The sequence below is a fragment of the Stegostoma tigrinum genome, chromosome 11 (assembly GCF_030684315.1).
Source record: "Stegostoma tigrinum isolate sSteTig4 chromosome 11, sSteTig4.hap1, whole genome shotgun sequence".
Lineage (NCBI taxonomy): Eukaryota > Metazoa > Chordata > Chondrichthyes > Orectolobiformes > Stegostomatidae > Stegostoma > Stegostoma tigrinum.
Window position 1 is genome coordinate 62,601,172 of NC_081364.1, and position 16,796 is coordinate 62,617,967.

At 39.0% G+C, this 16,796-nt stretch overlaps 1 protein-coding gene across 1 annotated transcript in view; it reads left to right on the top strand.

Moving 5' to 3' along the window:
* dnah1 (dynein, axonemal, heavy chain 1) overlaps positions 1-16,796 on the top strand; it is a 392,016-nt gene that overhangs the window by 85,612 nt on the left and 289,608 nt on the right. Inside the window, exons 15-19 of the mRNA XM_059649497.1 lie at positions 433-552; positions 8,262-8,344; positions 13,772-13,913; positions 15,349-15,504; positions 16,559-16,757. Coding sequence (XP_059505480.1) covers positions 433-552; positions 8,262-8,344; positions 13,772-13,913; positions 15,349-15,504; positions 16,559-16,757 — 700 coding nt within the window. The remainder of the gene's footprint in view (positions 1-432; positions 553-8,261; positions 8,345-13,771; positions 13,914-15,348; positions 15,505-16,558; positions 16,758-16,796) is intronic.

The window sequence follows — 16,796 nt, forward strand, 5'->3', positions numbered from 1 at the left end:
AAATTTCCAGAAATTTATCTTATTGCTGTTTGGTCTGCCTGCTAAATACAAAATTTGCCTACAGTTCAAAAGTAGTTCCTTGCCTGTGAACTGCTTTGGGATATCCTGAGGAAACGAAAGCTTCCATATAAATTCAAATTCTTTCTTTATTTCTCTCTTTCAATGCCTAAACCCCAAGCCAAACAGCCTTAGTCAAGAGGTGAGATTCTCTTCATGGGTTGAGAAGCAAAACTGAATGCAAGGAAACTTGCAGAATGCTTAAACATTCTCAATGCCAGTGAAGGTCCAAGATAACATTGACTTCTTGTCAGCTTAATAAAGAAGGCACATTGAGAAAGAAAGAAACAAAGCACAATTTATAAAATTGAATGCATAATTGTTGAAAAATTATTTGATGTCTGTGAATAATTCAGTGTAATTTCTATTCCTTAGATCAATGATGATTTTAAAGTGATCAATAGAAAATTGTTTGAAAAGGCAAATACCATTGAAGATTTGACAGAACACCGGGAATGGATGAAGAAAGTTCCCGAAATGTTAAAAACAAATGAGGTATGGATATTAAACACAGGGAACAAGAAAAGTCCATTCAGCCCATCAATACCCTTTCTTATGTGTACAATCTATCCCATCATTATACCTCACTATTTAACATACTGAAAGAAAATTGAACAATAGTATTACTTGATCCAAGCAGTGATTGAGTAAAACTATATAATTCATTCATCCATAATTGCATCTGCTATTCATTGTTCATTGCCTAATTGCAGATAGCAAACAATAGTTTGGTGCTTCCAACCTCTGTGGTAGAAACAGAGGCGATATCAACAGCCTTGGGGAGGTCAGAGACTGCAGTGAGATCAGAGGCATGTAGCATAAGGTCATTGGGTACTTCAAAGCTTGGGAAGTTTCATCTGAACTGATTGATTTGAACTTGTTGAATGCCCTGTAGTTCTTGTTACTTAGGAATAGGAGTAGGCCATTCAGCTTTTGAACCTCTTCCACCATTCAGTTAGATCACGATTGATCATCTATGTCAATGCCAATTGCCTGCACTATCTCAAAATCCCTTTATGTCATAAGTTTGCAGAATTTCTGTCTTGAACATGCTTAATGACTGAGCTTCCAAAGCTCTCATGGGTAGATAATTCCAAATATTCACAGTTTGAGTGAAGAAATTCTTCCTTATCTCTGTGTTAAATGGCCTATTCTTTATTTTGACATTAGGTCCCAGATTACATTCCTTGATTTTCAACTGACTAGCTTCATATCTACATCTACCCTGTTGTGGTCTGTAAAAAAAATTAGTTAGTTTCAATGAAATCACTTCTCATTCTTCAAAACTCTAGAGAATACAGTCGTACTTTCCTCAGTCTCTTCCCTTAAAACAACCCTCTATCCCAGGATTAGTCTTGTGAACATTTGTTACACTCCCTCCATGGTAAGTAAATCCTTCCTGGGATTAGAAGACCAAAACTGTGCATAATATTCCACGTAAGGCTTTGATGAGATTCTACACAATTGCAGCAAGACTTATACTTTTATATTTAAATTCTCTCGCATAAAAGGCCAATGTTCTATTTACCTTCCTTATCAATTGTTGCTTCTACTAAGCAGGGAAACCCTGTGCCCTTTAGACACCATCACTTCCCAATCTATCAACATTTAAGAAATAATCTGTCTCATTTTTTTCTACTAAACGTTTTAAAACATGTATTCACATTATATTCCACCTGCCACATTCTTGCCTATCTGCTTATCTTGTCCCAATCCGCTTGAAGATTCCTTGTATCTCTCTGAGCTTATATTTCCAGCTAGTTTTGTGGCACTAGAAAAAAATAAATATTATAACTGGTCCCCAAATTAAAAGCGTTGATTAGATTGTGAACATCTTTCGTACTAGCACTGATTCTTGTGGTAAGAATGATCTTTCAGCCTTCCATGAGAATGACTAATTTATTCCAACTGTCTGCTTTCTGTCTTAACCAATTTCAGTTACCTCAATGCAATGTAAATTTTTACTAACTTCTTATCCGGTGCCTAAACAAACGCCTTGTGAAAACCCAAATATACGTTATCCATTTGCTCTGCTTTATCTTTGCTGCAGATGGAATACTCAAAGACCTCCAACAGACTTGTCAAACATGATTTTCCTTTACTAACCCCATGTTGATTTTTTCCCAATGTTATCATTATTTTCTTAGTTATCACACCCTTTATGACTGATTCTAGCATTTTCCTTACCACTACTAACATCAACTTAACAGGTAGGTGTGTAGTTCACCTAGTTAAATTAAGAGGTAATCTTGTTTATTTTATAGCCATTTTTTAAAATAGTAATGGGAGAATAACTGGGAGCAGTCAAGCCTCCTTTTGTAGTTGTGGTAGCCAAAATCCTTCTGACAAGAACACACATTGCAAACTTTGGTTTCCCTTTCTGGTTGTATTACAACAATCTCTTGGCACCAAACTCCCTGTGAGGCCTCTGTTAACATTCAAACTTTTGCCATCTACTTGGGCATAAAGCCTCTCTGCATCAAAATGTCTAAAGCGTACTGTGAATAAAAATCATGATGTGGAGGTGCCGGTGTTGGACTAGGTTGAACAAAGTCAGAAGTTACATGATACCAGGTTATAGTTCAGCAGGTTTATTTGAAATCATAAGCTTTTGGAATGCAGCTCCTTCATCAGATGAACTCGCCTGATGAAGGAGCAGCACTTTAAAAGCTTGTGATTTCAAATATACCTGTTGGACTACAACATGGTGTCATGTGACATCTGACTGTGGATAAAAATTAACCCGTAATTAACTTCCAGACCTGGTCTCATAAGCAAATATCACTTTTGTTTATTCTCATTCTAAAAATAACATGTTGCTGCTCACAGTCTAAAGATCACCTTCAGCTCTCAGCTCACAGTTCACAGCTCCAAATGAGAATGATAAAAATTTAAAAAAACCCAGGAAGGCATCTAATATCATGCATCCAACAGGCTAGGGTATGCTGGACACTACAGGGTAATGGGCTACAAAGTAAACATCTAAATATTTGGTTATATCAGCACATTTGTACGACTATTATGTTGTAACTTAAAGGCATTGGCCCACACAATGCAAATATGAATAGGCTAAATATTCCAAAGTCTTATGAGGCATCTAAAAGTATTTCTATAATTTATCTAAACTAACCATTCCTGAATGATTATCTTAACTGTTTTCAGTTTAATTTTGAATTGGTAGTTCACTGATTGGAAGTGTGTTTAATGAATTAGTGATTCGAAAGAAATGCTTTAGAATATATTTTGACAAATCCAGGACCATTGATTTCCAGCTTATGAGTAATAATGGATTTGGAGATGTTCTAGCATCTGACGCTATTAGCTGAAATAGGCCTCTGGCCTTTTCCATGTGTCGAAGAAGTGTCAAGCCTTTTTGAGAATCCCTATGGGAGGTTTTGAAATGCTGAGCAGAAGCAAAACTGGTGCCAGGTCTGCTTCTCTCAGGATTTGCTGTTGAAAATATGTCAGTGGTCGCCACCAAACAGCTAAGAAACATAAATTTGAATGTATAGACAAGAGGTACATCTATTTAATGTCACCCTTTCAGTGGCTGGAGGGATACATTTTTTTGTTTCCTCATATGCGCCTCACAATTTTGAAATAAAATGAAGCTACTTGTGATCTCGTGAGAGTGCATTGAAATCTTGGGATTATTATTAATTGTTCTGTGCTTTGGCACCCATTATGTGCACTCAGTCAGTCACACCCATCCATTAGCCTAGATTTCAGAGAGCTGGATGCAGCAGAAACCTGAACAGAAGTTACTGAAAGTGCATTGCTTTCTTGTATGTGGTAGCTGAAATGGCCGTGGATGTGGGACCAGCTTCTACAATTTGACAGAACCTGACTAGTGTAAATCATTGTGCTTTATAATATGAAGCTATCGCTGACTAAGGATACCAAATAAGCCTCTCATCACAAGTCATCTGCGTTGTCCAACGGTAACTAAATGCTGTGATGTGTAGTTTCTAGACCTACAAACATCTAATTTTATGCATCAGCAGTCTGAAAATAGCCATTGTCCTGGCCTTGCTAAAATCCTGCTGGAATTATTATATTAAAATTATGTAATTTAAAATCATTTATATATTTACACCTCATTGCTGTTCATGTAAATTGCACTCTTATGTATTTAGCCTTCGTAAACCGTAAAGCTTATTTTAAAGAAGCCGGCTTTAAAAAATACACATGATTAGATCAGATTTTTTTCCCATTTATGCCTATTATGTTCATCTGTTGTAATAGTAGTAGTTTCAATTTACTTTAACAAAATTAAAACTCTATGTGAGTTAAAATTAAAACAAAATTATTTTTGTTTTATTGATTAATGAAATGTGGATGTCACTGGTTAGGACAGCATTAATTTGCCATTCCTAATTGCTCTTGACAAAGTGGTAGTGATTTTCCTTTTTGAACTGCTGAAACCCTTGAAGTGTAAGTAATAATGTCTCTGAACAGGTTGATTGAAAACAAATATTTGCACTTCTCTGAGTCAGTTTTCAAATAAGTCAGATAGCAGGCAGCATCAGGCTCGAGGCAAGGTAGGCGACATTGTAAATTCCAGGCAAGGTGCTTATGCATGCTGAAACTCTGATATGTGGGTGCAGCTGATCAAGTTTACTTGTCCAGTCCATAAATAAATGTGGCAACTTTAAGAATTTTGAATTTAACTTACAAATTCTAATTTTAAGACACTTTGGATACAGAACTGCAGGTCAAAGTAGAATAGTCCCCAAACTTCTGCCTCATTCTGTTAACTCTAGCCTGTAAGCAGCACCCTGGCTCAGTGGTTAGCAATGCTGCCGCACAGCTCTCAGGGACACCAGTTTGATTCTAGCCTCAGGCAACTGTCTGTGTGGAATTTGCATGTTCTCCCTGTGTATGGCAGGTTTCCTCCCACAGTCCAAAGATATGTGGATTAGGTACATTGGCCATTCTAAATTGACCCATAATGCCCAGGGATGTGCCGGTTAGGTGGATTAGCCATGATAAATGCAGCATTGTGGGAATAGGATGAGATGCTCTTATAGGGTTGGTGCAGACATACTTCATAATTAATAATAGGTGGGATTTTCATAATGCATTTTGGCTGCAGTAATATTGTTTTTGTAAAATGCTTTGATCTGTCAGAAATTGAATTTAGCCACTAACAAGGTTGATAAATTAATTGTCAATTTATATTACAATAAAATTACCGTAGAAACCTATAACTTGTTAAAAAATTGAATTTCCAGTTAAAGTTGAAGGGATAACACAATGTTTTAATATTTAAGTCTGTTACTGTAACATTGGACTCAAAGCTTAAGATGAAACATTATGTTTGTAAGCAGCTTTAAAAAACAGAAAAAGAACTTCTGCCTTATTACTTTCTCACACAACTAAAAAACACAATTCATGGGTATACTTTACGCAACCTTTTAAATTGACATTCAGTTCCCCAAAATCAGTTAAAAATGGTTTTTAGCTCCTAAGGGTTTACTTCTGTTCTCCTTGTTTCTCAACGTGATGTAATATATTGCACCACCTATAAAGATCTAAAAATTAACTAGCCAGGAAACAATTGTATGTGCAAGTGCCACAGCGTGCAACATTCGCAGCTAATGTTTGTAATATGGCATCAGCCTGTGTGTTAGACTCCTAGCTAGTATCATGGCAAGTTAGAAGTTCACAAATTTCAAAGCCTAAAATGTGATTACTTCAAATATTTGGCAATCAAAAAATAATCAGAATCCATAACATCTGGTCACTTCTAACCTCAACCTATCCTTAAAGGTGAGAATATTACTAAAGATCCTCCCTCTTGCACAAGCAGCAATGTTCCTGCTTCATTTTAACTCCTCATAAATTTGTTCTTTTCAATCCAAGCTACTATTCACATTCTAGCACAGTGTACCACAGGAACCTTTGACCTTTAGTTGTTCTGGATGCCAACTTATTTTTTTTCACTTCCGGCTTTCTCTTTCAGAATAATCTGTCTGTGGTATACAATGATATTTTAGGAATGTCTGATATTCAACGTCACAATGGCATTCACTTTACGCTTCTCATCAAAAAGCCATGACAATGATGCAAATGGTGGGTGTACTTGTAGCGATTGCGATGAGACCTCATCAAGTTAACCTCATAGAATATGAGTACCCAGACTGGAGCTGTTAATCTGTTTCAGTCAGCCCTGGCTGACAAATATAAACAGGAGTCAGAGTCTGGAAGCTGCTTAGAGAAAGCCGGATCAGTGTCAATGACTTTCCAAATGTAAATAAAAGGGTGATTTGGTGATGGCCTCTCTGGAGTTATTTTGGTAATACATGGTATTCCTTGGCTAGCCCAGAAACACCCTAGGCATACCTCCAATGATACTGTTAAATAAAGGAAAGGGAACAGAGTTCCTAAAGTTGACAAATTCAGTTTTACCCTCTCTCATCCCAATAATGATAACTGCTTTGATGCATATAGCATAACGAAAGAATAGTCCAAACTTTTTTCATTCTTTGACTTTGTTCAAGGATGTAGACCCTGGCTTTTGCGAGCAATCGATCAGGCGTTATCGTTTTCTCCAATAGTTTGAATGGAGCATAAAATTAATCTGTAATCTAATTGACAATCAATTGACAAGTTTCAGTTTATTGTTATGCCTCATTGGGGTAGTGGGCTGGAAATGAAACCCTGTTCTTCATGGAATTGTCACAGAAGTTAGAAATTTTAAGAAGTATGCAAAGATCCCACACTTTGCTTGTCTTTTAGACCCAGGTTAACAGGAAGTAAGATCCAGGTTTTTATTCTTAAAGAGGATAATTACTTATTACAAGTAATTAGAAATTATCTACTGATAAATAATTTATGAACTATTGCGTATAACTACTAATTGAAATTCTAATTTCTTCTGATAGAACATGGAGACAGGCAGCTGAACCAAATAAGCCTTTCTACCTCTGTATTTGCAACACAGTAAAATTGAAACCTTCAAAAACTTTCAAAATTGACCTGAAAAGCTCCTAACTAGACTTTTGAATAACCAATCCCAGACTCTGCAAGTAGTTCCAGATACCAGTCTGATTCTTAAATAAGACTTAGCAATTTATTAACAATATAGTGACTTCAGAGAGTGAAAAATTAAACAAAGTAATCTAGTTAATGTCCATGCTTTAAGCCCAAACCTTTGTTTTCATCCTCATTAACTCAAAAATACAGACAAATAAAAACAGTTAAGAGATAAACAAAAGAACAAAATTGACTGAATTACTCAGTGATTTTCATATTGTGTTGTTCTGCAGACATACATGATGATTTCTTGGTTGATTTTTTTTTGAAGATATCAATCAGAGTTACCTTTTCAGTGCACTCAGATAAAGGCAGTAATACTTACAACTTAATTTTCTATTTTCTGAGCTTCCAAGACCTGCTCAAGGGAGGTTAAGGTCAAAAGTCATACAACACTAGGTTACTGTGCAACGAACTTTTTATTATAAAGTCTGTGCCTGGGTGCTTTCTTCACTTCACTTGACGAAGGGGCAGCATTCCAAAAGCTGTTGGACTATAACCTGGTGATGTCTGACTTCTGACCTTGCCCATCCCAGTCCAACACTGGCACCTTCACATCATGGGATGTTAGGCAGGGAGCTTTCAATTCTTCATCTTCAATCATCAACAGCCAGATTTATTTTTTTTCCATATAAATCCAAAACCAATTCAACTCTGACTGCTCTCGACAGACTGATCATTTCCTTCAGCATCTGCTTGAACATAAGATCTTTTCCAGACTGACTGGAACCAATTCCAGGCAGTTTCCCAATAATTTAACTGTGCTTTATGAACCTAAAGAGTGAAGCATCAGCAGCATAATTTATTATAGAGCCATACATAGTTCAACCTGATCCCGTGTTTCCAGAGCAGATATGTATATTTTCCATCTGGAATGAATGACAATTGGAAACGCAATTTTGTGGAATTACAAAGTAGCTTAGGAATATAGTCTAGGAGAATAGAGGATAATTATTGCCTGCTAATGTTGTTTTGGCTCAGAAAAATTAATGCAGCGCAAGCCAAGGACAACCAGTTTTCATGTCTCAGTAATACAGCAATAAGTGTTAATCCTGAATCTGTTGAGGGCTAGCTTCATGGGTTAATTTAGGAACTATTGCACTATTGGTTGTTTAAAAAAAGCACTTTAAGATTTTATTAACTTTTATTTCTTATCCACATTGCAGGAAGTAACAAACAAACTCCTATCTGATTATGATATATTTGATGAATTCTACTACAATCTCTCTGATAGTGATTTTGAAGCTAAGTAAGTGCTATACATAATGAAGGTGTTTTGAACAACAATACTTAAAAATTATAACATGTTTTACTGGGCACCTGCTGAGTGTGGAACTCCAGTAACATGTACTGTAAAGTACAGGTTTTAATTCTTCACAAAGAGAGGAGGTGGTGGCCTAATGGTTTGTGTGTTTTGAGTTTAAGAATGATGTCCCCCTAAGAAGTTCAACATGCATATCAAGCAGGTATCGGAATGTGATCACATGATCAGATGCCATGATGACATCCTAGACTGTGTAAGGCGATTACTTTGTATTGTCTGTACTAATTTAACTGCAAATGAACTCATCAGCAATCTTCAAGTAATCAGAATTCACTGAACTAATTTGAATTATATTTAGGCAATACAAAAACTTTATGACAGGGTTAATGGGAACTGCAGATGTTGGAGAATCCGATTTAACAAAGGGTGAAGCTGGATTAACACAGCAGGCCAAGCAGCATCTTAGGAGCACAAAAGCTGACATTTCAGGCCTAGACCCTTCATCAGAAAAGGGGGTTGGGGAGAGGGTTCTGAAATAAATAGGGAGAGAAGGGGAGGAGGATCGAAGGTGGACAGAGGAGAAGATAGGTGGAGAGGAGACAGACAAGTTAAAGAGGCGGGGATGGACCCTGTAAAGCTGAGTATAGGTGGGGAGGTAGGGAGGGGATAGGTCAGTCCGAGGAGGACGGACAGGTCAAGGGGGCGGGATGAGGTTAGGAGATAGGAAATGGAGGTGTGGCCTGAGGTGGGAGAAGGGAATAGGTGAGAGGAAGAACAGGTTAGGGAAGTGGGGACGAGCTGGGCTGGTTTTGGGATGCAGTGGGGGGAGGGGAGATTTTGAAGCTTGTGAAATCCACATTGGTACCATTGGGCTGCAGGGTTCCTAAGCGGAATATGAGTTGCTGTTCCTGCAACCTTTGGGTGGCATCGTTGTGGCACTGCAGGAGGCCCAGGATGGACATGTCGTCTAAGGAATGTGAGGGGCAGTTGAAATGGTTCGCGACGGAAGGTGCAATTGTTTGTTGCGAACTGAGCGTAGGTGTTCTGCAAAGCAGTGCCCAAAAGCCTCTACTTGGTTTCCCTGATGTAGAGGAGGCCACAATGGGTACAACGGATGCAGTATACCACATTGGCAGATGTGCAAGTGAACATCTGCTTGATGTGGAAAGTCATCTTGGGACCTGGGATGTGAATAAGGGAGGAGGTGTGGGGGCAAGTGTAGCACTTCCTGCGGTTGCAGGGGAAAGTGCCGGGTGTGGTGAGGTTGAAGGGGAGTGTGGAGCGGACAAAGGAGTCCGGGAGAGAGTGGTCTTTCCGGAAGGCAGACAAAGGTGGGGATGGAAAAATGTCTTTGGTGGTGGGGTCGAATTGTAGATGGCGGATGTCCATGATGAAAATGAGGTATTGGGGACTGGGGAATTGGAAGTTCTGAAGGAGGTGGAGGATGTGGGTGGTGTCACGGATGTAGGTAGGGAGTTCCTGGACCAAAGAGGAGAAATTGGAGTCCAGATAGGTGGAGATAAGTTCGGTGGGGCAGGAGAAGGTGGAGACAATAGGTCGACCAAGGCAGGCACGTTTGTGGATTTTGGGAAGGAGATAGAAGCTGGTGGTGTGGGGTTGGGGAACAATGAGGTTGGAAGCTGTGGGTTTCATTCACCTGAAGTGATGGGGTTGTGGATGGTTTGGTGCTCGGGGGTGGGGTCGTGATCCAGGGGGCGGTAGGTGGAGGTGTTGGAGAGTTGGCGTCTGGTGTCAGGATTGGTGTATTACAGTAGGGTGTACAGTGGTGATTGTTCTTAAAATAATCCTATAAAGGTCAGTATCCCATCACCAAGTCACCCTTTATTTACATGTGCGTAGTACATGACACTGACCCAGTTAGCTCAGAGCCAGTTCCTAGAGTGAACAGAAACCCTGACATTCCTGTTTCTATCTGTCAGCCAGGATTCCCTGTTTGGACCAGATTAACATATTCTGTGATGTCCACCTTGTTAACCTCATTCCAATCGCTACATCTCTCCCTCTCTTCCGGAGCATTTTCACACCAGGTCTGGTTCCTCTGACTCTGCTTCATACACTGCTGGCATGTTCTGGACTGTTATCCATCCCTTGCACCTGGAGCATCGAAGCCAAAATTCATCTTTGGCGGTACTGGCATCGAGGCTGTGACATCTGCCATGTCCATCTCACCCTCAGAGGATTCTTCAATGCTAGGCTAACCCATGGGTTCTGACAGCCTTGACGGATGTTCTCAGGGCCCAGGCATGTTTTGCTCCTGCCCCATTTGTGAGGTTGCATCTTTCATGTGGTCTACCTGCTTGTTCAGGATCACCTCTCCTACCTAACTTTGTATGACACAGGATCTGACTCCGTGTTGACTACGTCTCTTACCCATACAGGGCCTTTTCTCTGGTTTCAACACCAAACTTTGTCCCTGAAGTAAATTGCCTCTCTTGCTTAGAGGAGTCTTCTGTCCAGTATTGGTGTTCCTGATGCTGTATCATCCTCCCCCTACAAGGTTTGAGAAGATCGGGTTTAACCTGATACAGATTCTTTTCCCCATGAGCAACCCTGCTGGACCTGTCCCTTTAGATGCATGGTCCTATAATAAAACATGAACTGGAACTGTTTGATATCAAATGAAGCTGTGGTTGTTTCTTTAAGCCTGCCTTCAAAGTTTGCACTACTCTTTCTGCCAGACCACTGCACGATGGGTGGTAAAGAGCCATCCTTACATGTCAAATGCCATTCAACTTTAGGAAGTACTCAAGCTCCTAGCTGGAAATAATAGCCCATTATCTGTGACTAACAACTCTAGGAAACCATGCAGATGATAAAGGCACCTAAAAGTTCCTTTCCAATCCATACACCATCCTGTCTGTCATAGTTCCTTCACTGTTTCTGAGCCAAATCCTGGAACTCACTCCCTAACAGCATGCGTGTACTTACACCACAGAGAGTGAAGCAGTTCAAGGAGACAGCTCACCATTACCCTCCTGTAATTAGGGATTCTGCCTTGACCAGCAATGCCAAAATCCTGCAATTGGATAATTAAGAAATAACTAAAGTGGTATGACATAGATTGATACCCACCCCCTGTTGTCCATGTGTCTCAGTGGGTAATCCACCATAATACTTCGCTTTCTGAATGGCTCAGCTGTAGAAGTCATAGAATTGTAAAAACGAGTCATTATCTGACTTTCTTAGCCCTAGGCCATGAGAAGAAATATTAATATTATTGAAGTGGAGGTCATTTGTCCCAAAGCAATTCTCATGTTTTATAGGCAACAGTTCCTCCACAACAGAAGCTTTTATTTATTTGTTACACATTTTAAACAAGTGAAGTGTAATCTGACAGCTGTCAGTGTTGAACAGAATACTGCTACATCCAAGGTCAAATTTGACACAGAAATAAAAGTTTACTATGCTAGCCTTTGCTAGACCAAAAGGAAGGGCAACATCAATACAGTGCAACAGGAGGGCAGAAAACTGAGGAAGAAAAGCTACTTGCACTACTTGGACAGCATCTTGCCCTGCCAAACAGCATACTGTCATGGAGAGAAATCAGAGTTAACGTTTCGAGATAATAAAATGTGAGGCTGGATGAACACAGCAGGCCAAGCAGCATCTCAGGAGCACAAAAGCTGACGTTTCGGGCCTAGACCCTTCATCAGAGAGGGGGATGGGGAGAGGGAACTGGAATAAATAGGGAGAGAGGGGGAGGCGGACCGAAGATGGAGAGTAAAGAAGATAGGTGGAGAGAGTATAGGTGGGGAGGTAGGGAGGGGATAGGTCAGTCCAGGGAAGACGGACAGGTCAAGGAGGTGGATGAGGTTAGTAGGTAGCTGGGGGTGCGGCTTGGGGTGGGAGGAAGTTTCGAGTCGAGTTATCCTTCCTCAGAACAGATGCTGCCAGACCTGCTGAGCTTTTCCAGCAATTTCTATTTTTGCTTCTGATTTACAGCATCTGCAATTCTTCCAGTTTTTGTTTAGCATACAGTCGTATGTGCATACAAAGATATAGAAATCACTATAAAATTAAGTATATTACGTGAAAATCCTGGTGAGAAAGCAGAGTTAGGGCTCCAATCGCATGAAGAGGGATACTTGGATAAAGTTTTAATTGTAGCATTCAACCGGATTTAAGGGTCAAGAATTTCTTCATGTTTGGCAATCGTTTTAATTCTGATAGGTACAGAAGGAGTGAGAAATCAGTCAAGGATTCAGATAGAAAATCTCAGAAAGGCCTTTGACAAGGTCCCACATGGAAGGCAAAATGAGTATATGCACATTAGTTTAGACATGTACCTCATAGATCACCTTGTGGTTGAGTGTGAATGAAGAAACATTTTGAGCGTGAAGGATCTTATGTTACTTTCTGGACACTTCAGATTATGAGGGCAGAGTGGGAAGAATCATTTCTGACACCTTCCTTGATGATAAATTAGTTTTTTTAAATCTCCTCATGTGCTTAAAATATAGGTTGAGCTGCATAATCACTTGATATCAAAGATTACCTATAATTTTAACTCATTTTAGTGTCTGAAAATTGGGGTAGGGAGTCCACACACTAATATAACAAGTCAATCATTCATCTTTTCCTTGCACCACTTGAATTTCTTGAAACAAAATAGTGACTGGCCTTCATCTTCAAGTTGATGTAACTACAAATATTGCAGAGATTTCCCTTCACCTCCTGAGGAGAGAGAGAGAGACTTTCAATAGAGGGTACACATTTCACTGGGAGCATGCTCATACTATTAAAATATAACTGAGGGAATTACGCTGGAAGTCATACCAGCAGTTGAAAATATAGTCCTGACAGCAATAGTAATGCCATAGAGAAAAGTCTAGGCCTAAATGAGGGATCAGATTAAAAACATCATGGCTTGGATTTCATCTTTTCAGAGCAGCAGTCGCTGCATGTTCTTCATAAGAATCATGACAGGGTAATAGCACATTTACGGGAAGACCTGATTAAAGTGATCGTTGGGAGATATTTTGCATGGAATAAGCACATATGCCGATAGTCATATTGGACTCTTCCCTAGCTGTTTTATACCTTTCTGATTTCTAACTTCATATGTTTTATTTTAATACACTTGATTATGAGTATTAATAATTGTACACTTTCTCACTATATTAGTTTAGCAAAAAAAGCTGCACTATTTTGCACTGCATGTATAAAAAGTAACAATGCTTATGCACTAAATGAGTATCATTGCACATTTTTAAAGGTAAAAACATATTTAAATATTTAAAAAGTGGCACAGAAATTTTAGTTACTGTAACACTTGAATTATAGTTATTTATTGCCATTAATTTATCTCTGGCATCATGTCTCACAATTTATTTAATATTTGAACTTTTTGCCCAGTTCATTGTTTAAGGCAATTATTCTGTCTGTTTGCAGATGGAGTGCAATTGCTGCACCTCATTTAATCACTGCACGAATGGAGGTAATAAAAACCCAACACATGGAGGAGGAAGAGCTTTTCCGTAAAATACAGTTATCAGACCAAAGCACTTTGCAGGAGAGGCTTGAAGGATTAGAGGTATTCCACTGTGGCAGAGAAGAGATAAAATGTGTTGTGCATCTTTGGCTCCTATGACCTGGACACTAAAGACCAAATTGAACTTTTCTTTTTATTTTTGCCTGGTACAGTTTAGATCCATCATACACCTGAGAACTTCCATGCAACGTGTAACCATCATTCATCTAAGAACTTGCGTGCAATGTGTAACCACACAGATTTCATATAACATTCTGTCATTACATTCTGCATAAATACCATATACAAATGAACTGTCGATTTTTTTAATGAATTGCTAATATTATCTAAGAGTTGAAAAGCATTTTCTATTCCAGAGTCAACATATTTCCTTGTGAAGTTCCAACATCCTCCATAACTAAAAATAACCATCTAATCAAAGAATCCTGGCGTCAGTGCAACAGTAAATACAACTTGGATCACTATAGTGCCTTTAGTGCTGAAAAGTGTCCCAAGATACTTCACAGAAGTGTCGCTAGATAGGAAACAGCATGAAGCCAAAGAAAGAGACACTGTTAAAGGCTTTGTCAACAAGTTGGGTTTTAAGGACTGGAGGTAGAGAAGAATAGGTGAGGAATTGGAAAGTTTTGGGCCTCGCTGACTAACACCAGGGCTGTGAAAGGACTTCAATGTGCTCAAGAAACTGGAGTTAGAGGGAGCCTGGGGAAAGTAACAAAGTTAGGGACAGGACACAAGCTTTTCACAACCTATTTGACTCTGAACTGATCTTCCAATCCCACATCTTCTCCATGGAACACCAACTACTTTCTTCATACCGGTGCCTATTTCTGCCTTGTCTCATTTCACTTCTGTTACCTTCATACTTCGGTATTTCAAAACTATCTTGACCAACCTCCCATCTTCTGCACTCCATGAACTTAAACTTATCCAAAATTCTGCTGACCATTTCCTAAACTGTATTATCATGTTCGATTATCAACTTTGTTGACTCCCAGTTCACCAACACCTCCTTGTTAAAATCTTTATCTTTGTGTACAAATCTATTCATGGCTTTGGCCCTGTTTCTGACGTTCTCCAGTTCTAGAACCATAAATATCTCTGTGATGCAACTCCGACACCCCCAGCCTTCAATGTGTCCTTAGCAGCAATAATTTGAGCTCCTTAGGCCATAAGGTGTGGAATTTCTTATCTAAACTTTTCCAGCCCTCTCCTTAATACCAGACACTATGATCAAACTTTTAGTAATCAATCCTAATTGTTCATTTATCATCTGCGAAGTACCTTGGGCTGTTTTACTACGTATCAGGGCCTTGTAAGTGCCAACTGTTGGCTGTATAGATTGGATTGTGCATAGACACATGAGGTACACACACCTGTAACGTTCCTACCATTAGGGATTAATGCTCAACATACTATATCAGTCCAGAGGTTGATCTTATTAGATAGCTAACGCTTCCATACAACTTTTACACTTTAGATGGTGGTAGCTGGATTTTCTGCTAATACTGATATGAATCGTGCGCATGAAATCGCTAATGAGGTGAGGCGAATCCACAAACAATTGGTGGAGTCACAGCATCTAGCACAACTCTATAATAGTAGAGAACGGCTCTTCGAAATGCCAGTCACAAGTGTGAGTATAGTTTAATCAAACACTAGAGTAAGTATAATGGATATGATATGAGCTCACATTTGCGGGAGCACTTGATAGTGTCCCATAGTGATCTGAGCTACAGTCCCAACTATTCACAATATTTAATGCCTTATATAGAAAACCTATATGTAGGTTTACTGACTGGACTGATTGGGGTGGCGTGTGAGTAGGGCAGATGGGAGCATACCATTACAAAAAGACATTGATAGATTTGTCATGATCACAGACCTGATCACCAACTTCATGTTATGATCATGGATGAAATCATTCAAATTATGTTATGGTGATCTGGTTAGGGATCAGTAATCTCTATTTTTACAAACAGAAAAAGGTGAGATCCAGAGGAGTTACAAAAGGAATAAAGCCACAAGATCCACAATCTGAGTAAATAACAATGATATATTGTACAAGGTAGAACAATAATATGATTTGCAATAAATGTATGACTTATTTCTAACTCTTAAACTTAACGTGTGGAATGCAATGATCAAGCATGCCACACACAGATCAAATACCAAACGCTACCAAGGTAGATCCCATGGATTTCGTAGTCACATCTCTCCACATATCAATGATATATTAATTAAAACTACCTCTGTTGAATTGTCTGAATGGCTGCTTCTATCCTAGTTGATTACCCTCCTGACTTGGGTTCCCTTGACCTCAAAAATTGTACTCCAATACTTATTCACAGTACTCAAGTAATCGCTGATTTTGAAAGCAGGTTACAGATGCAAGTATCTTGAAACTGTTTTCTTTAAAAAAGATTAATATTTTTCGTACTTCTAACAGATCTGTGGAGAGAAATCAGAATTAACGTTTCGGGTCAAATGACCCTTACTTAGCATCCTTCACTTGACACGAAACTTTCACTCTGATTTCTCCCCACAGATGCTGAGGTATTCCAGCAATTTCTATTTTTGTTTCTGATTCACAGCATCTGCCTGAATCAGTAGTTTGCCTTTATAATGGAAGCATTTACCAGAAAAAAGAAGGTATGCTTAATTTGACTTTTGTTATCTTTTGTGAACAGTATGAAAGGCTTTACAAAATGGTCAAAGAATTCCATCCCTATCGGGATCTATGGACAACTACATCAGACTGGTTACGTTGGTATGACAGCTGGATGAATGATCCACTGACTACCATTGATGCAGAACAAATTGAGAAGAACGTAATTGAGTCCTACAAAACTCTGCACAGGTGCACCAAATATTTTAAGGATATCCCAGGTAAATCATTATTTTAATTTCCTTTATTGCATACAAATT